At 38.1% G+C, this 27,108-nt stretch overlaps 2 protein-coding genes across 10 annotated transcripts; one reads left to right on the top strand and one right to left on the bottom strand.

Annotated features, from left to right (window-relative positions):
* The first annotated feature begins 787 nt into the window (after positions 1-787).
* On the top strand, positions 788-19,882 carry LOC135114689 (anillin-like). 7 transcript variants are annotated; one of them, XM_064030581.1, is made up of 23 exons: positions 788-944; positions 2,861-2,984; positions 3,153-3,805; positions 4,419-4,544; positions 5,254-5,631; positions 5,767-6,005; positions 6,219-6,406; positions 6,662-6,786; positions 11,218-11,362; positions 11,703-11,918; positions 12,082-12,285; positions 12,551-12,680; positions 13,374-13,500; positions 13,605-13,730; positions 13,934-14,047; positions 15,302-15,421; positions 15,819-15,974; positions 16,087-16,213; positions 16,418-16,626; positions 16,829-17,011; positions 17,424-17,618; positions 17,741-17,913; positions 18,836-19,882. In XM_064030581.1, the coding sequence occupies exons 1-23, from the start codon at positions 924-926 to the stop codon at positions 18,957-18,959; spliced, it is 4,203 nt and encodes a 1,400-aa protein (XP_063886651.1). In that variant the 5' UTR covers positions 788-923; the 3' UTR covers positions 18,960-19,882. The 7 variants fall into 7 exon arrangements, with proteins under 7 accessions (XP_063886651.1, XP_063886654.1, XP_063886656.1 ...); XM_064030584.1 differs by having other exon boundaries at positions 804-944; positions 4,419-4,451; XM_064030586.1 differs by having other exon boundaries at positions 804-944; positions 5,254-5,400.
* On the bottom strand, positions 17,498-27,108 carry LOC135114691 (sodium-dependent organic anion transporter-like). Of its 3 annotated transcripts, none has more exons than XR_010275631.1 (10): positions 26,948-27,108; positions 26,439-26,635; positions 26,139-26,344; positions 25,839-26,043; positions 25,478-25,645; positions 25,264-25,359; positions 24,949-25,140; positions 24,767-24,855; positions 22,236-23,923; positions 17,498-17,638 (listed from the first exon to the last, which is right to left on the bottom strand). XR_010275631.1 is itself a non-coding variant. In XM_064030589.1 (10 exons), exons 1-10 carry the CDS (start codon positions 26,973-26,975, stop codon positions 17,580-17,582), a joined length of 1,752 nt encoding a protein of 583 aa, XP_063886659.1. In that variant the 5' UTR covers positions 26,976-27,108; the 3' UTR covers positions 17,498-17,579. The 3 variants fall into 3 exon arrangements, 1 of the variants encoding a protein (XP_063886659.1); XM_064030589.1 differs by having other exon boundaries at positions 23,412-23,923; XR_010275632.1 differs by having other exon boundaries at positions 17,500-17,638; positions 22,465-23,923.

The following is a 27,108-nucleotide window of genomic DNA, read 5'->3' as shown; positions in this document are numbered from 1 at the left end:
ATGGCTCAGCTAGATACATTGTAAGTCAATATTTAAGAAAAGCTAAGAATTTATCTATACATACCAGCTCTGGTATACCTACAATAACGCATACACACGATTAATGCAAATAATAATTTCCTTTAACCCACACTTAACCAACACCACTGATTTTTTTTTTTTTTCATGTAGGAAGGACACTAGCCAAGGGCAACAAAAATCCAATATAAAAAAAAGATGCCCACTGAAATGCCAGTCCCATAAAAGGGTAAAAATAATCGAAGGATAGGGAATATCAGAGCGACTCATTGTTATTATTATTATTATTATTATTATTATTAAAGAATATAGACATTACATTTCATAATAACATACTAATAGCAAGATCGCTTACGTCATACATCATTTGCACTCGTCTTTCTCCGCCAAATCACGTGCTGGCTGCCCGCTGCTCCCTTGGCAATATAAACAAACAGTTGCCAGAAATCACTGGTAAATACTGACATTGGTTATCTATTTATTATTATTATTGATTTTTTTTAACACAAACAAAAAGAAATTGCATACAGCCATTATACCTACACGTGACAGTCCCTGTATGATACATGCATGCCCACATACCACTCCCTTCGTCCGATATCCCAGCAACTTGATATCTGACTATTCCAGTCATCTGCCGTCCTTTTTGGCAGCAGTGTTATTACTAACTGTTTTAGTTCATCATATGTATTATTATTTCTTTATTTCTGTATTTTCACACTCATATGATTAAGGATACTTTAATAATCCTGAAAACACATGGGTCATCTGGCAACACCAATCAGAGGCGGGACGCGCAGGCGCAGCCGCCGCCCCGTCGGGTGGTTCAGTTTGAAATCCAAAAGTAAGTCAACAAGGTAGAAGCTGCTGCAGTCTTTTGTGCACTTTCCATTTTTCCTGCCGTGATGACGGACCCTTTCGTGCAGGTAAGTCAGCACATGTATGGTGGTGCCTTAGGCTGTGTCTTGGTGCTCATTTATCAATGGTGGGAGGCGGAGGAGATGTTTTGTGAGGATTAATATTTTTTATCAGTCTCGTCTTGTGACTGAGATGAATTCAGTGTATGGAGACTGGTGAAGATACTGCGTAGTGTGTTGATAATGCAAACTATAAACCGGTGATTGTATGTATAAAGTGTATATTGAGAGTATAGAGGGGTAGATAGATGGTATAGGATCTCGAGGTGTAAGTGTAGGTTAGGAGTTGTGAGGCGTCTGTGTACGTGCTCCTTGAGTACTGGAACACACCATCTATGCCCATTTATTTCCGCCATGCTGTAAAATACAGTTTAATATAAGCAGCATTCTTAGTATCCGAGGAGTGCATATTTGCTAATGAAACTATATGTGAGCGGGCTTGTGGTAAGAGTAAATGTCCTCGTTATTTGTTCCAACCGCCGCCCCATTCACCCCGTGGTGTCAAGTTTCACCATTTGAATCATGTTAAGGACGTGCTTGAAGGGAGTTCTAAATATTGTTTTTCAGTGTGAACGCTCTTAATATCAATGTTCGTTCAAACTCTTGGTTAAAAAAATCCTTCACCGGTTCGAAATGTAATTGTGCTCTTTTTAATGATAATCTTATTCACTACCTGTGTCAGGGAACTTTATTTAAAGCGCCCGGAGTATGATAAATAGTTTTTAAATGTGAGTTAACATGTAATCCAAACATACATGTGTGTATAACATTTAGGCAGGTGGGCTTAGTAACTCAGACATTAGAATTTATGAAATAGGAAGTAGCATTAACTAAATTAATTCATGGGAAAAGTATAGTAATGTTATATTTTCTTATGCACAAGACCCATACATAACTAGAGAACACACAAAAATAAATAATTAAATGTTTGATTAGATAAGAAAAACAAACTCATTATGTTGAATCAAAATCAAGTAATGCTTGTGAAAGATATTTACATGGTAGAAGTCAGGATCGGTTGCATAATTATGGGGCTAAAATTCAGCTTGAGAATTTTATGTGATTACCACCATGAGTACTTTCAGTAACTTCAAGTATGATTCATTGACTTAAGCTAGCTTTCTTCCAAAATGTCATTTGTAAATCTATAAATCTTGTGTAATTTTTGCTTCCTACCCATTCCTCAAGGGGATAGCCACGACAGTAAAGAGTCTTGCTTCCAAGCACTTTTTGTACTATTTCAGTCTTTCACTAGTCACAACATGGCTTTTTATTATTATTATTATTATTATTATTTATTTTTATTTTTGTTATTTATTTTATTTATTTATTTATTTTATTTTTTTATTTTTTTCCCTCCTCCTCATCAGGTAGAGCTTCTCATTTTGCGTAATTTGAACACCATATTAGTTTGATTAGGTCGTTAGTTTCATTAGGTTAGGTGAGGTGGTATTACATGACAGCCAGCTGCTGGCCATGGGCAAGTGGCAACCAGGCCTCTCTAGGGGTACATTGTGAGTGAGTGTTACTGCTGTTACTTATTTGTGAAGATGAAACTTATTTATTTATTTATTTTATTTATTTACTTATTTTAAATTCTGGTCTGTTTTTTATTAATCTGGTTTTCACTTTTATGACAAATCATTAACTTCTGAGGGGATGGGAGTTGGGGGAATAAAAAAAAAAAATATACTAGTGATTTGCGTGAAAAACAAAAAGCAGATTAATTCAAAACAGGCCAAAATTTACCAGAAAAAAAAATGGTATCATCCTGAATAGAGGAACTGGTGAGAGAGAAATTTTCCCTTATTTTTGTGTCTGTTCTGAACCATTATTTTTATTTTCTTACAACTTTTTCATATATTGATTTTGGTTATTTTACCATTTCTTTTATACTTCAAGCTAAAGCTCTAAGTTTTCAACAGAGGATGATGGCCCGAAGCCACGCGCGGCGGGCAGCGGTGGCCCAAACATTGGGAGACAAGGAAAATGTGTCTATGTCAGATTCTACTCGTACCAGGTTGAAGCATCTCAGTGCTCTACACTCAGGTATTGATGGGCAGGATACTGATGTTTTTTTTTTTTTTTTTTTTTTTTTTTTTTTTCATTCATTATTTTTATATGGTTGAGCAGCTTAAAAAGAAATATATTTGGTTATACTGAAATGAATCAAATAGAACTTTTACTAAAATCTATTACATTACTTTTTAACAATAGGTAACTCCAGTGAGGCTCTTAGTCCACTTCAGCCATCTGTTGATAACATTGAGCCTCCTAGAACTGCCTTGGCCCCCAAAAAACCTGACATCAGTCCAGACAGGAACTCAAGAATGGAGCCAGAAGATATGGAAATGCATCACCCAGTCAAAATCAGAGAGAAGCAAGGCCCCTCTTCCCCTCATAAGCCAAGACTGACCTCTCTGGCTAAGAGGTGTCAAGAAATAAATAATTGGGATGATGACTACTCTTATCATTCATCTAGTCATGGCTCTCAGGTAGCAGTAGGGGGGAACTCTGCTTCACCAAAAAAGTTTGATGTGCATGGTGCTTGCTCTCTACTTGCTTCTTACCCTGATAAAGTCGAGCCACTGGAGGTAGAGGAACTAACAAAAAACACTAATTTCCCTCAAAGCCCTTCCCGCACATCATCAACGTCATCTTATGGCAGTGTTAGTAGTGGTGGTGAGTCTTCTCTTTCAAGCTATGGTTCCTTGTCTTCAGCCACTAAGGCACCTTCCTCTCCTTATATTGCTCAGCATCCCAAGCTTCAATCCAGTCTTCAGACCCCAAGCAAGACAGAGTTAAGCCAGAATACCAATGCCTCTCCCACAAAAAAACTACTCTGGGACCGAGGATTGCTAAATTCATTGGTAAGTAAACTGAAAATCTGAGTAATTTTGATAGAAATATTCCATCAGGATTTGAAGCAATAAGTATAAGAGTGCACTACAAAGTTATCCATAGGTTTTGCCACCTGTTACTATTTGAATTTTTTTGTATGTATGTGGTTTTCATCTTTATTTTCATGGTTATTGCTCTTTTGAACTTGCTTAATGCATACATACTTCAAAAAGGCAAGTATCAGGACACCTCCAGAACTAGTTTAGCCTCATCATCTGGATGTCACCTGTCTTGCTTCTTGGGAGGAGCAGTTAAGCAGGATCTTTGTTTTTCCTTTCCCTTGGCCTTGGCTAGCCTAATTCACACTCATAAGTAAGGAAAATAATGGTATACACATAGCAGCATCAATATAAAGTAAAACAAAGCCAGCCTTCTCTTTGTTTATATGGATTGGAAGCAAATTCACAGGCTGTGGATGTGACAGGTGGAGGAACTTATAGATACGTACAGGGATTGCCTTCACTGTTGGGAGTACTGTTCACAGAGTTTTGCACTTGTAAAATGCATGCAATAGAATGGGTATTCTTTGCTTATCCTTCTAAAATATTTTGCTTGAATAACAGCTTGTATAACTTATTGCAGATGAATCTAAATGATGGTTTACAAGAAGCTCTGGTAAGTTTGAATACAGACTCTACACAACTAACAACTGTTAGGACACTTCTCAAAGCTAAGACCAATCTAAGTAATGCTTTAGATCAGGTAGTGGTAAGTTTCTCTGGTATTCTTTGCATATATGATATTAAAGTACAACTTTTTATATATATATATATATATATATATATATATATATATATATATATATATATATATATATATATATATATATTATTTAATTCATCATTTTTGTTATTATTATTATTATTATTATTATTATTATTATTATTATAATACCTTGTCATAGTCATGCCAATCTTTATCAAAGGCATCTTTTGTGCAAAGTTGTAAGGTTTTCAAAATCAGGGATTGTTTAAGTAATGTCAAGCCCAATGATACACATCAAAAGATTATTTTATTTTATTTATCTGTTCATTTTGTCAATTTATTTATTTTATTTATTTATTTATTTTTTATTTTATTTATTTATTTTTTTCATTATTATTTTTTTATTTATTATTATTATTGTTATTATTGTTGTTATTATTATTATTATTATTATTATTATTATTATTATATATATATATATATATATATATATATATATATATATATATATATATATATATATATATATATATATATATATATATATATATATATATATATATATATATATATATATATATATATATATATATATATATATACCTTCCATGTCCTAAGGAATGATAAATGCATGATATATATTGGAATGAAAAAAAAAATTACAGGAATGAAAAGATACCGTTTATAACTCATTATTTTTTATTTTGGACAGGAAGCCCAAGGTTTTACCCCAAGTGACTCTCGGTCAAAACTCTACTATGATTTTAAGAAAGAGCAACAGAAAAATGCAACTGAAGGAAGTCCATCCAAGCCTTTCTCAACAACAAGGATTCCTTCACCTCCTGCCAGTCCTTCTAAGGTGAGAAGCATAAGTCTTGCAGAACTTATAAGAAGCAACAGTCCACAAAAATCCAGCCAAGTAACAAAGCAAGAAAGTTCAGCTGCCTGCTTGCCTGTCACTCAAACATCTAACACTTGCTTGCTGCCACCGCCGCCACCTCCTGTGGTTGTGTCATGTCTGCCCAAAAGTCCAGTGTCAAGTCCTTCTCGCCTCTTTGCTCGTGTATCCAGTCCTGAATCCAAGATTAAGGTATGATGTATGTTAACATTATAATTATTACACACGTGTTTACCATTGCAAGCATGTTATAATTACTACCTGCTTTCTTATGACATTAATCATATAAACCATCACATCATAGTTTTATGTAATGTTAATTGTTAGGAACGAAGACGAGATGTTAGCCCATCCAAAGTGGGAGAGATGAGGAGTCGCTGGGAGCAACACATTCGACAGGCTTCTCCAGAACGAACTGACCGGTCTCGTAGCCCAAGAAAAATTGAGAGCCCAAAGAAGGTTATTTCGCCTGTGAAAAGCCAACAAATGACCTCTACTAGCAACACTGAAATCGCTTCCCAGCATGCACCTGTGAACCACCAAAGTCCACCAAAGAGCCCTGAAAAGTAGGTCAAAGCCTGTAATGTGGACATGAGACATCCAAGGTTGTATTGATTTTCAGCTATAAAAGGAACTATAGCACCAATTTTTTTTTTAGGAATGTAACAGCTCTCTCTCTCTCTCTCTCTCTCTCTCTCTCTCTCTCTCTCTCTCTCTCTCTCTCTCTCTCTCTCTCTCTCTCTCTCTCTCTCTCTCTCTCTCTCTCTCTCTCTCAACAGGTACAACCAGAGTGGATTTAAACATTTCACATCTGAGCACAAGCGTTGGCGAGAAGTAAGTCCACAGAAACCTGGGCCGGTTGGAGAAGTGGTGAAAGGAGAAGCTCCCATGCCCCAAGCTGTGCCTCTTGTAGACCAACCATTCTCTTCTTCAGTTAGAGAGAGAGCTGCAGCTTTTGACAGTGCAAGTAAGTTACCAGTGGGGAGTGGATTAGGTAGATGTTTCAAATGCATATTTAGGGATGCATGTTCTGTGAATGGACGAATAGATATAAAGAAATTTAAAATGAATGAAGTAAGAAAGTTATAAGGAAGAACAAGTATTAGTTGTGGATAGCTTGGTTTAAATGTAAATTTTGTATACCTTTGTGTGTGTGTGTGTGTGTGTGTGTGCGTGCACATAGCTAAGTAGGTAGATATCTATAAGTTTTATATAATTATAGAAAAGCAAGAACCCCAGAAGGATCCAGCAGAGATGAGTGTGCAGGAACGTCTTGCCATCTTCAGCAAGAAGCAAGGTGGAGCTCTGGTCCCTAAGGCTCCATTTGGCCAGCCAGTTCCAGCTAAGGTAGATATTCTTGCAGTATAGTCTTTTTTGTTATGTATATAGTATATGACTATCCCATGCCCTCATAAGGGATTGTTTTTGTTTACCACATGATTGACATGAAGATAAAAAAATTTAAGATAGCAGTACAGTGGAACCTCAAAATTTAAGATAGCAGCACAGTGGAATCTAAGTTCTCCAACTCAATTTTTTCCTGAATGCCATTCAAAATCCATAATCTTCTGAAACTGAAACTATTTTCCCTATAGGAATCAAATGTAAAATTGATTAATCTGTTCCCAGATACCTGTCCATCCTGTCTTTGCAGCTTATAAATGCAGCTTATAAATGGAATAACATTGTGGAGCAGCCCATGAGGGCTGTTCCACAATGTTATTCCAAAAAGTTTACTGAATGAACTTAGTAACACAGAACTCATCAGAAATTGTTTAGGCTGTGCAGGGATTCTCTGCGTATATCACCAATCTCATGAGGGAAGCCTTACAGTGACAGAGAGAGGAGCAACTCATTTACCACCAAAAACTGATTTATTAGAAAGGGAGGCATACAGTAACTAAGGTTCCACTATATGTCGTGTTGTCTGACATATATTAAATAAGTCAGAATTGTTGATTTTTTTTGTTGAATTTTTTTGTGAGTTTTAATAATTCTCAGTTCGTTGAGGCGTTCTTTATAATTGTTTAACCTATTTTCTCCTCCTGCTCTGATTTCATCCTACTATTGTGCTAATTGCTTTTCCTTTCTTCTTTCTACGGTCAAGGTGGGTGGGGGTTGTCATCTGGCAACTTATAGCGCTTGCGCTCGTCCCACTCTGCCTTCTCCGTTATGTTTAATAATAATAATAATAATAATGTATGTATATATTTACCTAGTTGTATTTTACAGGGCACGAGTCAAAGCTCATTTTGTCCTGTTTCCATAACCATATTTATCCAGTTTCTCTTTAAACGTGTGTACTGTTTGCCGCAACTACATCTTCTTCAAATCATTCCAGATTTCAATAGTTCTATATGGAAGCTGTATTTCTTGATGTTGCTTCAACATTCACTCCTTTATTTTCTTCCCATGTCCCCTTGTCTGTCTCCTCCATCTGTGGTACCAAGTCATTTCTGTCTATTTCTATATTGCTTACTAATTTATACATTGTTATCAGGTCTCTTCTTTTTCTTCTCTCGTAGTGCTGGTAATCCCATTTCTTCAAGTCTTTCTTCATAGCTTAAGCCTTTCAATTCTTGTACCATCTTCGTCACTATCCTCTGTATCTTTCCAGTTTTTGTGTATCTTTTTTTCTATGTGGAATCCATCCAAACTACTACTGCATATTCCAATGTAGGTTATATCATGCTTTTTTTTCTTTTCATAATGTTTTTTAACAAGCTGTATGTAGAGCTGAATATCCCTTTTATGTGCCTTTCAGGTGATATTGTGTCCTAAATCATTACTCCCAAATCTTTTTCTTCATTACTTTTCATTATTATTTCTCTTCCTATTTTGTACTTCCATGAAGGTTTCTTTTTACTTTTTCCTGTTTCCAACATGTGGCATTTTCTGGCATTAAATTCTAGTTTCCATCTTTAGCTCCATGCATGTATCTTGTTAATATCCTTTTGTAACTCCTTGTAGTCATTTTCATCCTTTATTATTTTCATTATTTTTGCATCACCAGCAAACAGGTTTATATAACTATTTAGATTTTCTGTTATATCATTTACATATATTTGAAACATAATAGGTGCCAACACATCCTTGCGGTACCCCACTTGTCACTGCACCAACTTGATTTAGTGTCTCTGATTACTGTTCTCATTTCCCTCCCTTTTAAGTAATTCTCTATCTCTATGTTGATCCCTTTAGTCCTACATTCTCTATCTTCCACATAAGGCTTTTGTGGGGAACTTTTTTAGATCTAGGTATACCACATCAACCCATCCATCACTTGCACTCCATGTATTATGCTTGTATAGAAGCTCAGTAGATTTCTGAATCCAAATTGCTCTTCTACAATTATCTTTTCATCTAGATATTCCACCGATCTATCTTTAATTACTGTTTCACAAAGCTTGCTTACAATGCTTGTTAGTGACACCGGACCGTAATTTAATGGTTCCATTTTATTTCTTCCTTTGTATATTGGCACTATGTCGACTTTTCCATTCCTTTGGTACTTCTCGCAACAAGCTGTTGATTATATCCCATATGGGTTCTTCCATTTGTTCTATGCATTTTTTTAATATCTATCCATTTACGTGATCTGGTCCTAAAGCTTTTCTAACATCTAGCTCATCCCGCAGTTTCTTGATTTTTTTTTCTCTTTACTTGTATCTCCTGTATTCCCTCATTCTGTGATACCACTTTCGATGCCACAAATTCAGTTTCCTTTGTAAACACAGATTTGAAGAATCTCATCCTTTAGTTCACTCATTTCCTCAGTGTCATAAATTCTTCCTTTCCTTTCTAACTTGTTTATGTTATCCTTATGTTTCATTTTCCCATTTATGTATGTGTAAAAGAGTTTAGGTTTTTCCTTGCATTTTCTTACTATGTCACTTTCATAGTTTTTTCTTTTCTTATTTTACTATATTCATTCCTTACCTTTCTGTATTCTTCTCTGGCATTTCTGTTCAGTTGTCTCATCATTTTCCTTCTTGCCTTGTCCTTTTTCTTTTTTGCTTCTACACACCTGGCATTATACCATTCATGTTTCCCAATTGTCACTTTATAACTTGGTACAAACTATTGCACCCCCTCTATATTTGCTCAAAAATATCTCATATTTTCTTGCACTACTTTACCTTCAAATAACTCTTTCCAGTTAATTTTTACATAAAATTTATTAAGTTTTGCAAAGTGTGCCTTAGCATAGTTCTGTCTCCCATTTCTGTATTGTTCTTTCCTGTACAACACTTTTTCCTCCTGTGGTACTATTTCTATTATTACACGATTGCTTCTTCCCAATGGACTCAGACAGTGTATACTTGATTTACTTTCTGGGGCTTTTGTAAACATTAAGTCCAACTGTGATGGTTCTTCTCTGTATCTCATAGGCTTGTTTACCCACTGTCCCATTGTATTCACCATCATGGTTTGCATAAGTTCTTTGCTCCATGACCTGACATTTTCTTTCACTTCTATCTCCTCTCAGTTAATTTCTTTAATGTTGATGTTGCTTACTAAGAACACTGTTACTTTTCCTTATCATTTTCCCAATACTATTTCTTCTTTCTAGTTGCATGCTTTTATATTTATTGGTCTCCCATGCATTAGCTTTTGGTGATATGTATGTCAATAATTTTTCTTTTTTCACTTCCTTTGATCTTAATCACAACACTCAATGTTTCCACCATTCCATTACCATATTCACACAATGTTTCCACCATTCCATTACCATATTCCACTTCCTCAACAACAATATTCTCTTTTACCAATATCATGACTCCTCCTCCCTTTCCTTTTCTCCATGTGTTACATCCTTCCTTTGCAAATCCCAACTTTATTTCCTCTTTTAGTTTGGTCTCTGTTAAACATACCACATCTGGTTTATTGTTCCTTAAGTAGTCTTTAAGTTCCAATAGGCTTGACATCAAACCATCTATGTTAGTATACATAATCTTTAAACATCTGCTTGGTGATCTCGTGTGGCATCTTTGTGCCACCATTTCCTCACTTTCATGTTTACAACTTTCCAGGTGAATCTTTTCACTTGTTCTTTTGTTACCGTTTTTTTGACTGGGCCCCTACTCTCAGTGCTTTCAATTTACTTCTCTCTTCTTCGTTCATGTCTTTTTATCCATATTTCCTTCATTAATTTTTTCATACTTTTACCAATTTTCCCATTCTTTGCAAGACGTGTTCTGCTGCTGTTTGTGACATGAATCTTATTTTCATTGGTCGTATTCTATTTTCTTAATACTTTCCAATCCTGTAAACCTCTTCAATTTGTTCAATTTTCGTCTCTCCTTCCTCTGCCATTTCTGCTTTGATTTCCTTAATCCTTTTCACTTCTTTCGCTCTTGCTATTTTCATGGGCAGGTTCTTCTCCTTGACCCCAAATACCACCACACGCATCTTTCTCTGTACTTTTCTCACAAGATTATTTTTTTCCTTTATTATTTTAATTTTTTTTTTCTATATCTTTATTGTGTTTTCATGGTATTGCTGGTTGCTGTTGCCTTATTATCTCCTCTATGTCCACCTTTTGTTGTTCTTTATCTTCTTTCCAACTTTTGACTTTCTCTGTCACTACTTCACTTCTCCAACCCCAACCTCTCTTGCAAAGTTTTCTTTAACTTATTTTAACTGTAATATATATATATATATATATATATATATATATATATATATATATATATATATATATATATATATATATATATATATAATTTTGTTTTGTTGAAGTTGTATACAACACTGATAATGGCTGGAAATTTCTAGGCTCTCCAAATTGGTGGTGGTGGGAACCAAGAAGTAGGCAGTCGCTCCTCTGTGGCTCATTCCCAGCCTGTGCAAAGACCACCCAAGAGGATGGCATCAGAAGCTGCCTCTACATTTGAACACCATGGACCTGTGACCCAGAAGAGTAAGAACTATTTTGTAACTTAAATTAATCATCACTATCACCAGGCTTTAACCTTTAACCAACATTTTTCCTATCCTTTCACTTACAACACCATCACCATCACAGCCAAAGTCCTTCTTGAATATAAAAGCATTCACTCACCCAAATATTTGCTCTACTATTTACAGAAAAGTGTTTAACTCACTTTAACAATCTATCACGTACCTTGCACAGTATCAAAACCCCTCCTCAATCTATTTTATTATATTCTTTCTCTTTATGTCAAGCAGTTCAATAGACAAAGTGGTTTCTTAGGTTTAAATTCTAAACATACTTCTTGTTTTCTCATAAATATTTACAGATGACAAGCACATATCTGATGATAAGAAAAGTGTCACTAACTTTGAGCAACAAAGGAAGACCTTTGAACACATCGAAGACAATTGGCAGGACAATGACATTTCCTCAAAAGTGCGAGCTGAACGGCAGCAGGAGATGGAAGTTCTGCTAAACAGGTTCAAGAAGCCAAAGCAAATGCCCAAATCAAACTTCAGTGAAAACAAACATCAGTCATTAAGTAATTATATTTTCTTTTGATGTCTGTACACATTTTTATTTTTGCAACACATTAGTAACATCATTAGCACAATGATGGTACTTTTTTTTTCCCAAACACTTATTGCTAACATCATTGGCACAACCTTGCTTATAATGACTTCTTTTTTGCCAATTATGTAAAGATGAGAAGCCAAGATACCACATGGAGTCTGAATCAGAGTACTTGGAGAGTGATGAATCAATTGGCGAGTCATCCACCTCTGAGGACTCTTCCCAGGACAACATGCCTGGACCCCCCAAACCTCCTCGCCTCTACAGGGACCAAATCCCAGAAGCCCCACCCCTTCAGGATGCTACTGCCAAACACACCCAGTTACCCCCACCAAGTAGGCCTAATTCTACTAAAATAGGAAATACTTTTTAAATTTGTCATAAATTCTAGTTCTTTGGACTTGTCAGCATTTAGAATTAGGATTCTTATTTTATTTCTTACTTTCCATTCTACAGAAGTTCATCATTTGGACTTGTCAACATTTAGAATTAGGATTCTTATTTTATTTCTTACTTTCCATTCTACAGAAATTCATCATTTGGACTTGTCAACATTTAGAATTAGGATTCTTATTTTATTTCTTTATTTCCATTCTACAGAAGTTCGTCAATCTCCAAAGAAAGAATTTGTACCAAAGATGAAACCTGGTTGCATCTATCCTTCATTGTCAGACATTGAGTCCCACTCTGAGGCTCCAGACAGTCAGGATGAAGATGTCAAAGATTCTAGGTATGTATATAATAGGATGTTGCCCCCAGATGTTTGCCCTCCTGCAAGGAAAGCATTCACACCAAAGAAGAAACCAGGTTTCCTGTACCCATCACTCTCAGATATTGAGTCTCGCTCAGAAACTCCTGACAGTCAAGATGAGGAGACAGATTCTAGGTATGACAAGTTTTATGTATGTAATGTATGTCAATCAGTATTCTTAGTGATTCTATTTGTTGCGTAGATACTAATTTCCTTTTTAGACCACTTCTGCTTTGGTATTTTTGAAGCTGCATACAAATGAGTGCTTAGCATCTGTCTTTTCATCTTGTTAGTCTAATTCTTATCATAACAGAGAAGTGTGATGAATGTATTTCAAGCAGTTTTGGTTTGATAAAGTGATACCTAGAATCTAGAATAAGTCAGATGACTCAGTGCAACAAAAGAGCATGCAGATTATCAAGAAGCTCATTTCTTTGGTGCATTAAACTGAAAATGAATTATTTATTGATTGCATGTTCCTGTCTGTTTTAAGTAGGAGATTGGTAGATTGGTAACAGTGTGCATCTGGAGCTGAGACGAAAGCCTGTAAGTGATGTTTAGTTAGTTACTATTATTTTTGATTGCTCAGCATTGTTCATGAGACATAATTTTGTCATGTATACATATTTATGATACTATGAAATACAGAATATTAAAGAAGTCATATTGCAGTTTTGCAGAGAGTGTGCTAACATGTACTTCTATGGAGAGTCTGGGACAGAAAATCCAGAAAGCTGCAAACACTGGATCCAGAAGGCCACTGTCCATGATTGAAGAAAGTGCATACTCTCAGACCTGTGTAAGTCTGGACCTAATGTGATTGGGTCTTTGAGGTTTGAGAATGTGACTGATTCTATTCTTTGTGGTGATTATGGCAACATTGACAGTAAATTGTAATTTCAGGTAAATCGTGCCATGTCTGAAAGCACTTTGGAGGCTCTTGATGCCATTGATGATGCTATTGATGAAGCCCTGGATGACGATCTGTCACCCACACCACCAAAGAGACAGTGCTCACAGGGCAACGTGGTGAGTGCAAATGGCAATTTTAAGTTAACAGGGACTTAAGAACTATTATGTATCCATCTAATCTTTAAATCTTTTATTGGTGTCTCATTTGACATTTCCTTTCCTTGATCAACAGTCTTAAGAATGGATTAGGTGAAGTGTGATAGTGATGGGTATATGATTTTACATGCATTATAAAAATAATCATACAATTTCTTTGCCAGTCCCAGAATGTTTACAAGACTCCAAAGATCAATGACACGCCTCCCAGTCACAACACAGAGGAACAGGATGTTACTCTTGCCCACTCTATCTCCATGTACAGGAAGCAGAAGCCAGTAAGTTATTCACTTGAAAATACACTGCTATATACAGACAAGGCCATAAATGGTGGCGGATGTTGTAAAGTGCGGTAACATTTTATCTATTGTGTGGCTGGTAGGAACACATTTTTTTTAATTAACAATTTGGCAACGTTTCCGCTCACTGATCCATCAGCTAGGCTATGAAGATTAACGGTCAATGATCTATGTGTTGTGGGTGGTGGCAAGTTGTTTCAATTCTGAGAAATTGTGCAAGCATAATTTCTCAAAGGTCAGTGTCATGTTACTGTCAGAAACAGCTTGATCTCCCTTCCCACACTGCTGCTAGGAAACCTTTGCTAACTCAGCAGCATATTGCAAACAGGCTTAGTTTCACCAAGAAATAAATTCAGTGGCCCATAGACAAAATATGTTCTATACTGTGGAGTGATGAAAGTGTTTTCTCAGCATCTTGGACACAGTTTGTAAGAGAGCATAGGCCAAGAGGATCTGACTGGTACGACCCAAAATACATTAAGTATGGTAAAACATCCTGATTCACTTATGGTTTGGAGAGCACTTACACATCATGGTGTTGGCTTTATTTATTTATGGTACTTAGAATTGTTATATGACAATTTGGAGGAGTGTTATGAGAAGTACAAGGCAGGCTGTTTCATGCAGGATGGGGCTCCCTGCCACATGAGCAAGCAAGTAAAGGAATGGTTTGACAATTGTGTGTTAGATTATATCAAGGATTGGCCTGCCAACAGTCCTGATCTTAATCCTATCAAGAACTTGTGATCTTTTCTGAAAATGAGATCAAGAAGGAGGACACTAGTTCACTGCTGAAACTAAAAGCTGCATTGCAGTGAGTGTGGGAAAGTCTCCCAAAAAATAAACTGCAAGGCTAGTTGACTCATTTCCTCTTTGTCTACAAGAAATTATAAGGAAGGGAAATACAACACAGTATTGATATTGTGGTAAGTAAAATACATTTTATTGTTATTTTGTTACTGATGGGATGGTTACCTTAAACCACCAACAGTATTGTTTACAATCTGCCACTATTTATGGTCTTGCTTGTATTTATCTTTTTTTTTTTTTTTTTTTTTTTTTTGCTAAGTATATCCCTTTTATGGAGCTTTGTTTCTTTGATTTTCTACTTATCTATTGGCAAAGTCTTGAGATTTTTTAATTGAATATGGTACATCATTATCTCATTTCATAGATCAATTCTTTGGATTGTCTCCTGGGTTCTACTTTTCTTATTTTTTATTATACACACAGGATGTAACCTGCACTCCAGTACGACAGATAATTCGTCGGCCAGATCTGCACTCACCTTCCCCAGAGCCTGTTAGTCCATCAGTAACTGTGAGTGCCCGCATCAAGGAGCTGCAGGAGGAGGTAGGTCACTAGTTCCCAAGTGTCGTGTTTTCCTCCTCATCAGTGTGTTGCTATTTATTATGTCTTGCTTCATTGCAAAAGTGGAAAGAGAAAGGAAGAGATGAGAAAACATTGGGATAAACTGAATGAGTGCCTGGGAAAACCAAGAGAGGGAGAAGAGTTGTTTCAATTGGGAATATGAACAGAAAGGTTAGAATTGGTTAGATAGAGATAAGTTATTTTAACTGCCTCAGTAATTATAAGGGTACTCAAAGGTTCTGATCATAATGCTATTGAGGTTAAGATTAAAATAAGAGAAAAGTCCTTATTTTGTTGCCTTGCTGATTCATGGAGGTTTTAGTCTAGTAACAAGAAAATAAAATTATTATAATACTTTCCTTCCACCCTTACTTCCAAGGTGTCAGAGCAGCAGCGTGTGATAGCTCAGGCATCTAATGCGGTGTCAGTAGTTCTTAAACGGCCTGAGCAGCAGGGCACCCCACAGCATGTTGAGGCTGAGAAGCTCCTGCTCTTGTCCAGCCAGAAAAGACAGTCAGCACTAAATGAAATCCAGGTAATTAAACCAACTCTAATCAGAATATTATCAATGTTAATTGCCCCTGCAAATCTAATATATTTGTTTAATTGATGTGATAAGTCATCACTTATTTTTTTTCATTATTCAGAGACTAAAAGCTGAAGGAGCTTTGGGTCAACAGAGTTGGGCAGGCGAAGACACCTGTATGGGATCAATCAGCATTAGCAACATAACAGTTCCACTTAAACATGAGTTTCTCCAAAGAGGAATGAAAGGTGAGTGATATATATAGAGGAAGTATTCTTGAAGGCACACAGTCCTTATACAATTAGATATGTGAGTATGTATACCATGTCTATGGCTTCCTTTGTACAAATGTCTGGTTAACAGACTTTTATATAGATTATTGTCTTATTGAATATTGGAAATTTAACTTTATACCAATTCTGGATAAATGGAATACATACCCCCTATTTCAGGTGATGACTTGTATCATCTAATGGTCTTGGTGAAGCATAGGGAGCAAGTGATTTCCTCTCAGCTGATGACAACACCAGAATGTGTAGTGGAAGGAGCAGTTACTTTCCCAAACCTCATGGCTCTCCATCACCTTACCTCAGATTTTAACATCACTCTCGAAGTATATGCTCTCTGCACTCAGGAACCTCGCCAGATGAATATGAAGAAGGTGCATCATTGTCTTTTCTAGTTTTATCAGAATCACTGTTGCTTCACATTTCTTGAGGAACAACCACCAGAAATATATCACAATTGCCCAGTTCTTTATAGGTAATAGATAATAAATTACTAAATAAAAATTTTTGTCTATAGGATGTTTATGTTTTTTTGTTCTATATTTGAGTGTGTAAAAGATTCTTTAACATTTACAGGAACAGAGTCGTATGAAGCTGACTCCCTTAAAGAAGCTGCACAAACATGAGTCTCGAACAGCCTCCCCATCTGTCCAGTCTCCTGGGGGACCATTTGCTGTTCGCATGTCATCTTTTCAACTGGTTGGATTCACCCACCTAAACATTTGCACTCTTACCAGGAATGCTTGGACTCTTGAAAAGGTGGATATGAATATGAAAGCTAGCTCTCTCTCTCTCTCTCTCTCTCTCTCTCTCTCTCTCTCTCTCTCTCTCTCTCTCTCTCTCTCTCTCTCTCTCTCTCTCTCTCTCTCTCTCTCTCTCTCTCTCTCTCTCTCTCTCTCTCTCTCTCTCTCTCTCTCTCTCTCTCTCTCTCTGTTCTTGCACACATTCTATTTTTGCTCATGAATGCAGTATCATGACCAGTAAGGCATATTTATTCATTATGAGTAGTGCCTTTGAAAAGTTTATATATAAATAGACTTCCCTTTATTTATGCATCAATTATGATTGAAGTTTTCTTCCTTGGCTCTGGATATAGACACACACTACAACATAAATACAATCATTATGAACTCAACCTAAGCTTATGAAATTTCGTGATCTTGTATTGCAGGTACCATATTCTTCACCATTAGATGGACACTTGCTGATGCATGTGAACTGTAGCTTTGAAGGAGGCATCACTGAGCGTGGCTTCCTCACTATGTTTGAGGATGTGGGTGGTTATGGAGCATGGAACAGGCGATGGTGTGTATTGAGTGGAATGCACCTACGCTTCTGGAGGTATCCTGATGATGAAACCAGGAAGGTGGGTCCTTGAGCAGTCATCTGTAATAAGTAACAGAGATCTGTATTTCATCTTTTTCTACATGAACCATCACTGCCCCTTTATTTTAATAGAACAATATATTAATACTTAGTAATCTTCAGGAGGCATCAGGAAAACTGGACCTCCGTTCCTGCACGACACGACATATTGAACTGGTGTCACGTGATGTCTGTGCCCGACAACACACTTTTCAACTCACCCTTCTACGACCTGCACATCCAGGAGATGCAACAAACTTAGTGCAGGAAGTGAAAGGATCTTCAGTTGTAACAAAGTACGTATATATACTTGGTCGACATCATTCCTCAGGCCAAATTATTTTACCTGCTCATCTGTATCCAGTGCTTGTTCTAAGAACTCCCTCAAAGGATGGCCACAGTGGAAGAGTATTTGTATCACCCATTACTGTTATATCTCTTTTTCAGAACTCTGCATTCATCTAAGTCACTAAAATTTCACAATCTCATTCTTCCCATATGAAGCCTCTTCCTAAAAATTTGGCAAAGGGAATAGCCATGGCAGGGTTCCACAGTGGCAGCCAATTCCTGTGTTTCCCTGAGCATTGTACTGTAGTAAAATCTTCAAATCCATATTTACCAAGTACACAAGGTGTACTTGGTAAATATGAACTGTGTACCACAGAGGTATGAAAGAGAAAAGAAGGAAAAGAAGTGTGTGGATAAAATGGTGGAGATAATACACGATCAGTTGCTGACAAAAGAGATTGAACAAATTCAAAGATTAGGCAGAGATGTTGAGGGTGGAAAGCATCCCATTAAAATCAGGTTTAGGTCACAAGCAGCAGCTGAAGAAATAATAGGCAAAGCTTGGAAATTGGCCAGAGTTGAAGAGTACAAACAACTGTGGATAAAAAAAAGGTAGGACCAGAGAAAAGAGCCACAATAAATAAACTAAGAAGAGAAGCAAATGGAAAAAAAAAAAAAAAAAAAAAGAAAGAAAGAAAGATAAGAGGTGGAGAACAGGAGGTTCTGTTGGAGGATCATCGACATGAGGCTGAGAAAGTGGTACAGGAGAGAGAACAATGCAGAGGGGGGGGGGATTAAAAGTAGCGTATACAAACAAATGGTTTTGATGTCAGCAGCGTATGTCTTATTAACATTCAACCATTACTTCTTTATATTAGTATCATTCAAGTTGTGCTTTGCACATTACATTACCATACTTGATAATTTCAGGATGCTGTTGTCTGCAGACAGCAAGGAGGAGCGAATGGTGTGGTGCAACAAACTCAACAAGGCACTGGCTAACATACGAGCCTGGGACCCTGATGCAATGCAGCCCCAGGACTACCAAGTCTAAATAGACATGGTACATATTTTACCCTTATAATATTTGTACATATATGTATTACTTGCACAAATAACTATTATGGCTTGGTTAACCTGAACTCACAGTTAATATGCTTAACTTTAAATAGCCTCTTTATTGTTGCATAAAATATAACTATATATCTATATATAATCATAACTTGATACTGATACATGTCAGAGAAGTATTTTATATAACGCATAATTGTTGATATATTATGACAAACAAGAATTAGAATTAAGGCCATCAAGATGCCTGTTATTATGGTAAGGAATGAGGTGCCATGTACATATAAAGGATTAACTATTTTAGTTATTAAGGTACTAAGGTGTTTTTAAGAATACACAAGACCTCCAGCTTCATTATCATTCCCTGAATGATAGTATTGTTCTTGCCATTCTGTATTTACAATAGCTTTTCTATCATTGACCATCTAATATACATACTTATACTAAGGCTGTCTCCCCAAAAAATAGGGATAACCAAGTCAAAGCACACAAGCTTCACATCCACACTCCATACCACTCTCTTAGCCCCTTGGCCCCCAAAAGAAAAGAGAAAGTATTCCTGTCTTCACTTTATGGGGATCAGCTGCACCATGTATCATAACAATAAATAACTCATTTCTGTGTTACACAAAAAAAAAAAAAATATTCCCCTTTTCTCATTTCTCTTTTACCATGTTTGGAAATGTGAATGCTACCAAAATGTTACTCATTCTCGTGATTCTGTAGCCTAATGTGTTATATAGTGGGAATACAACTGCAAGTCTTTTATAGTTTCACCTGTTGCCTAACTGTCAGCAATGGAAATGTAGTGAGGATTATATTTATACTTGATTTTATTATTGTGGATATTCCCTATTTTGTATTGGTCTTCCTGAATCTGTCTTACTCAATAAATACTAGAATTTTTGTATGCCTATGAAGCTTGATAAAGATACAGGTTTATTCATAATGAGATCCCAAAATGGCATGAGAAGGATCCACCAGGCCAGAGATCAAAATCAAGAAGCTTAATGAATGCATAGAAGGAAGACATGGATGATGGGTGTAAGACAGAATAAGATGGAGATGGGTGATTTGCCATGATGATCCCAATGGGAATGGTCAAAAATCAAATTTAAATGCAGGGAAGGAGTGCTTGCTCCAGTTGATGTAGGAAATAGTGCATTAATTTAAACACGAGTATGTGTATGTATGTATGTATGTGTATATATATATATATATATATATATATATATATATATATATATATATATATATATATATATATATATATATATATGCAGTGGAACCTCGGTTTTTTAACTTAATTTGTTCCTGAATGCCATTTAAAACCTGAAACTTTTTTCGCCATGGGAATCAAAGTAAAATAGATTAATCTGTTCCCAGATGGCAGTCTATCCTGACTTAGGGACTTATGACAGATGCTCTCATAACCTGGCTGTTTCACATCTCCAGATCAGAAATTATTTATCTAGAAAGAATGTATGGAATGAACTTAGTGACAGAACTCATCAGAAGATACTGTTTAGACTACAGGTATTCTCTTTGTCACTGATCTAGTGAGGAAAGCCTTACAGAGGGACACAGAGGATCAACCCACTTACTGCCGTTATGAAAATGATCATAACACTTGGACATCTTGCTGCTGGGAAAAGCTAATGGGAAAAAAATACAGTTGTGCAGTAGTGATGACGTTCAAGATAATAGAGAGAGCCACAGGTGACTTGGAATTACTCCTGAGCTCTGAAAACTGTTTGTTTATATCGAGGCTTTTGAACATGATCACATTTACCTTATTTCAAAGATTGAATTAGTCTTAATGCTCTGTGTCTCTTCTCCAAATATAAAAAAAATGAAGTAAATATTTATGGAAACTATAAATTAGTAATAAACGACAGCTTTTACTATGTCTTTATATTTGAAATCTAGTAACTTTGTTCTAAAACCAAATTATGGTACTGCAACCAAAGCAATAACAAATTCAAAATTTTATTAAAAAAAGAGGTGTTTGGTAACTGAGGTTCCACTGCGTGTGTGTGTGTGTATATATATATATATATATATATATATATATATATATATATATATATATATATATATATATATATATATATATATATAGTGCTCATTAGGTATAATAGACCATGAACATTATTGGGCAAGAGAATTTTGAACAGTAAGATTAATAATCAGGTTAGATTAATGTTACTGACCAAGCCATTAATGTTATTGGCCTATTATCCCTATTGAGCATTATATATATATATATATATATATATATATATATATATATATATATATATATATATATATATATATATATATATATTATTGTTGCCTGCAACAATGTTAGTCTATGTAGAAAGGAAAATGAAAGAAGTGAGAGTACAGAGCAGGGAAAAATGAAAGAGAGAGAGAGATGAGAGGAGAGACGGGCTGGTGTAAGCATATGTAACCTTGTTCAAGTCATTGGGCGGACTGTTGATTCCTTATGTATTTGTTAGTGTAATTACACTGTTGGGGTGAACTGCTTGTGGGCTAGTCCAGCTGTAAAGCAGGAGCTTTGGCGCCGATGGGAGTGAGGTCAGCCACGAAGGTGAGGACATTTCTGGAGCAAGGGGACGAGCTGAGTTCCCACCTGAGACCCACTGGAACACCTGCCCTCACCTCTACCTGAGCAGCCACTCCGCTCATTGTCCTTGCTATTACTCCAACTGTAGACGTGCTGCATTCATATTATTTGTTTTAATTAAAGAGGAAAAGCTGACAAGACTTCTTTCTTTACTGCCACAAGCTATCTAGGCAGTATGGAGGGCAAGTTCAACCTGAAGCTGATTTCGAAGTACGACGGTGGGTTAGGTTAGGTTGCGGCAAGCTGGTTGGCCACTACCCTGTGTGCGGCTGGCTGCGGGTGGCAAAGGGCCTTCATCAAGCTAAGAGCCAACGACGTCACAGAAAAATGGGACGATATTATCAACTGAGAAATAAGGACACTCCTCGAAGAAGCTGTCAAAGAAATCAGGAAAAGTGATCCCGTACGAGGACGATGGAGCGTCACCAGCGACGAGGCCAGGGTTAGGGTGGATGCCAGCTCTATAGCACTTGGTGTGGCTATAGAGATAAACGGGAGCATTGTTGAGAATGCCAGCTGGTTGCATAAGGATAAATCGAGCCATATCAATATGGTGGAGTTAGATGCTGTCATTAAAGGGCTGAATCTCGTACTGGCTTGGAGGATCAAGAAGGTGAAAGTACTCACAGGCTCGTCAGCGGTACAAAGCTGGATCTTTGATGGCATCTCAGGAAGGAGTAGACTTGAGGCCAAAGCGGCAAGCGAGATGCTCATTTGAAGAACAATTGGGATAGTGCTGTTGCTGATCGAGGAGTGCGGCCTTCAGTTGTCTGTTACCCTTGTACCTTCCATCAACAACAAGGCAGACAGTCTGACGCATGTGCCACAGCGTTGGCTGAAAGCTTCCGCCACCCACCTTACAGCTGAGCATCCTGTATGTGCTGCCAGCAGCGAGGTAACCAATACTGACAAGATCACGGAAATTCATCACACTGCTGGTCATCCAGGGATAAAGCACACACTTTACTTCAAGAAGCGAGTAATTCCTGAGGTTACCAAGCGGTAGGTGCACGCTATTGTTGCTGACTGTGATGTGTGCCAGTCTGTTGATCCAGCGCCGGTGGTGGTCAGGAGGATTATTTATACTTAAGGATGAGATTTTTTGCTATATCACGCTTATTATTATTATTATTAGTAGTAGTAGTAATAGTAGTAGTAGTAGTAGTAGTAGAAGTAGTAATAGTAGTAGTAGTATTCAGTCTAAGGTCCTATGGGAGGCCAGAGGTTAAAGAAAGCCTGGTACGTGAATAAGAGCATTTGTGGCTCTGCCTGCTGCTACTCTTGTGTGACGGACGAGTTTCATGCACAGTATTCTATTTTCTTGTCCGTGTATTTATTATCTGAAGGGAGCAGGCGCCCTACTCTCCCTTTCCTTTTCTTTCCTCCCGAGTGCAGTGTCTCATCATAGTTCAGTTGTGTGTCTGCGTGTCATGTGTGTCAAATGCTGATAATGTCCAGGCTGGCTGCTGTGCCTGCCTGGAATTAGAGGACTACCTCATAATTTGCGCTAAGCTACAGTTGTATACCAACCAGCTACCAAGCCCGAAGCTTCTAAATGACATCCGCGCAATCACTCATATTTCCCACGTAAATTTCTTTACTGTCATACTGTCCCCTCTATTATGTCACTCTGTGGCGTCACGGTACTGATGCGCGATGGAGACCCTCCCAACAAAAAACTCATCCTTGATCCACTTCACGTCCACATCTTTAACTTTATAGTTCTCCCTTTGTTCGAACAAACAACACATTCATATGAAAATAATCATTCTGAACTGCTTCACTATTTTCTCCCAAACGTACTGAATTGTTGTGTCTGCCCGAGACGAACGTCTCGGTGATAAAAGGTGAATGGACGGGCGTGCGGCTCTGGACTAGGGGGAGACGTGGGTGAGGTGTTGGCTGGACTGCACTCTACATGTGTACGGTCCAGCTGTTTTCTGCCAGAGGGAAGAGGGCTGCCATAGGGCAGGGGGGAATCCTCCCCGTCTGACAGAAAATTATTCTGGAAGTCACTTTCTGTCACAGGAAACATGTTTGGGACACCTTTGTTACTGAGGGTGGGACTGCAGGGTCCATCAGAGTCATAGCTGCGAGCACTCTCCAACACGCTATCAGAAAATGGATCGAGATCAGTTGAGTCTTCTTGGGGGTAGTCGGTCGTGAACTCTAGGTCATGAGGGCTGAACCGGTTTGGGGTCACAGGTGGAGTGCCAGGAGTCCGATCATCCCACAGTATTTCTGAGGGCTGGAGGAGGAAAGCTTGGTTGTCCTCAGGCTCACGCCATTCTTCGATGTCTGGGAACCGCCAATACCTGACATAAGGAAAAAGTATCTCAAGCTCATAACCTAAAATACATATTTCGTTATCCTGCTCTCTCTCTCTCTCTCTCTCTCTCTCTCTCTCTCTCTCTCTCTCTCTCTCTCTCTCTCTCTCTCTCTCTCTCTCTCTCTCTCTCTCTCTCTCTCTCTCTCTCTCTCTCTCTCTCTCTCTCTCTCTCTCTCTCTCTCTCTTGACTGGCCAACTGATAAAAAAAAAGTCACTCTTCTGTCATCTCTTCCTAAAAGTATGTAATGGGATGACTGGAAAAAGGAGGGTAATTTAGCTCTAGAGATATCTCGATGTTCCAAGACTTATAAAGGCTGAAAGAACGAAGTTATTGGTTGATTCTCGAATCAGTAGGGTGAACAGAATAAAACTGGAAGCATATATGAAATGTCTCGTGTTGTGAGACCGTGGGAAGAAGGAGGTATGATTATGCACTTAGTAGATCCAAAGGACAGTAACCTTGAAAGGATAAGAGTAAGGATTGTCAGTTTAAGAAATAGAGTTGAAAGGACAAAAAAAAAAAAAAAAAAAAACTTTTGACCTCATCGTAATACAAGAGTGAGGACCCCACAACCTCTAACACGAGTGGCATTCCTTACAAGAATGGATGAGACATCTGTACACCCAAAATCTGGTAGGGAGAAAAACTGACATACCCAACACAGACCACTGGATTTCATGGAAGCTATTTTAGCAACAACTGAGGCAAACTTTTTACTTGAGATTCTTTGTAAAGGACACCCCAGGAATGTTCATTTGAGTGTTATTGAAAAGAAGGGATGGTTATGCAGAGGAGTGTGTGTAGTTGATAGAGGTAGAGGTGCAGTACCCAGAGGTTTCCTGATAACGGCGAGGGGGTCCTAGACCGTTGCACACATTAGGCACCGTCGAATAGTCCACCATCTGCTTCATGCTGGCCTGAACACACAAGATACACCATTGTTACAACTCCTTTTATGTCAAATGTATATATAACTTCAGTCACTTCACTTGATCCAGCTGAACAATCACCTGGGACAGTTTGTGGGCGGGAACGGGGATGCTGGTGAGCACAGAAGTATCCACGACAGAGGTAATTTCTTCCTCCGTTACGTCGTGGCGGTGAGCGAAGATCCACATCTGAAACAGTCCAGTGGCCACCAGAACCTCTGCCAGCTGGCACAGTCCGTACAGCACGGGAAACAGCACCATCTGACCTCTCACCTAAACAAAGCAGTATATATGAAAGGAAAACCTAGATTAAAAGGATGTTAAAGCATTACAGAAGTAATTAAAAGGAGAGACAAGAAAATAACGATCTAATCTTGGTGTGTCTAAGAGTGTCACCTCTGGGTCAGTGAAGGAGAGCAGGATGATGCTGGTTGCCACCACCATGTTTTGGCAACCCGTCTCAATAGCCACCGTCCGGCAGATCTTGTGGCTCTGAAGGTGATCATAAAGAAAACAACCATTACAGAGTGAGATCTTTTCTTTTCTTTCTTATATTATAGCATCAAGTGTAGAAGCGGTAGTAAGATTACACAAGCAGGGGAATACTTACAAAACAGAGGGCCTTGACCATAATGTATGCCACCAGAAACCCTGAGAGGGGTGTAAGTGCAGCGATGATGACGAGGTATATGGAGGACCTTACGATTGTAGTCCAGTATCTGAGCATGAGGAGTGCCCCACAGGTGAGGGCTCCAGCCCATCCCAACACGCTGCACACCTATCATGCCACACACTGATCTTGTGAATGTGACAATCGGAGAATTTTCTGATCTGGTCACCTAATTTTGTTCCTTTACTGTCTGAACATTTTCTTTTCTCATTATGTTTGGTAATTTTCATGAATCGAATATATTTAAGTGCTGGTTCATGTAAGAGAACAAAGGACTGTGGCTAATACAGACGAGACTTACCTTGGAAATGTGATTAGCCCACTTCCTGGTACAGTGACGGATCACCATACCGGCGACGACTGGCAATGTGACGATAACCAAGCTGATGAGGATTTTGACGTAAGGGACCTGCAATTCTTGATTTGTCCAGCGCGAGGAGTAGAGCCAAATGTTGAGTGGCATTACCCCAAACGCCAGCATGGAGGACAGCGCCGTCATCATAATACTGCAACACCACGCCATAGATACTTATTCAACATTGCCACATGCACACTCCCTCATTCAACAGCGTTGTCATCCAAAGGTTAATGAAACACTAACCTGAGAGCGAGATCGCCGTCAACCCAGAAAGTGAAGAAATTTGAAAACGCTCCGCCTGGGCAACAGGTAAGAATAAGGACACCCAGAGCTTCGTACGGCAGTAGATGGAAGGCGAGGCATAGACCGAAGCCCACGGCAGGTAGCAGCACGAATTGACATGTCATTCCCACGAGGCACGCCCATGGACGTCTCATATGCTCCCAAAACTGAAAGAAAAAAAGTGAATAAGGTGAAAATGTATCACAGCGACAGACAAAAATGTACAGAAGGCACACATTCATGGTAAAAGAGAGAAGTCACCTCCTTCCAGTAGGTGGCGGCGCCCATGCCCAACATGAGGGTGACTGTGTTAAAATTCATAAGAAGAGTGGTTGCCAGGTCCAACTTCACCAACCATTCCGGCAACTCCGGGGGCGCCTGCCCCTCCTCTGCCGAGCTGTCGTTGAGGCCATCGCGCGGGTTCTCCACTCCATATGTGATAAGGCTGGTCGTCCACCCTTCATGCCACGTAGGGCCAAAGGAAGGAAAGAAGGAAGGAGACAGACAATATAATCTACAGTTTTGTCTTAAAGGGAATTAAAAAGCAAAGTATTATAGGGTCATAATAAACTTGCTAGCAAGCTCTCAGCTAATTAATGACTGTCGAAATAGCGTTGACCTGTCCTGAGAAAAGTGGTGCAGTTTGGTTGCCGCTATGCTGGCGAGGTTTTCTGAGCGTTACTTGAAGGAGGCTTAAGCTTAAGCTTAAGGCAGAGCTTCGCATAGTCTTAAATCACGTGGCTATTACAGGATCTTTTCCTTGATCTTACCTGTGAGTGAAGTGTCATTACTCCACATGGTTGTTCCTTCAGTCCTTGTTTTGTCACAAATATTTCAGTTAAGTAATGAGGTAACTAGGATCCGCACAGAACCATGTTTGTATCTTGTGTTGGAGAAACCAAATAAAACCGCAGTGCGGCTGGAACTGCTT

This window comes from Scylla paramamosain, chromosome 28 (genome assembly GCF_035594125.1).
Source record: "Scylla paramamosain isolate STU-SP2022 chromosome 28, ASM3559412v1, whole genome shotgun sequence".
NCBI classification, from domain to species: Eukaryota; Metazoa; Arthropoda; class Malacostraca; order Decapoda; family Portunidae; genus Scylla; species Scylla paramamosain.
Note: the sequence above shows the minus strand (reverse complement) of the source record. Positions and strands in the feature narration are given on the sequence as shown.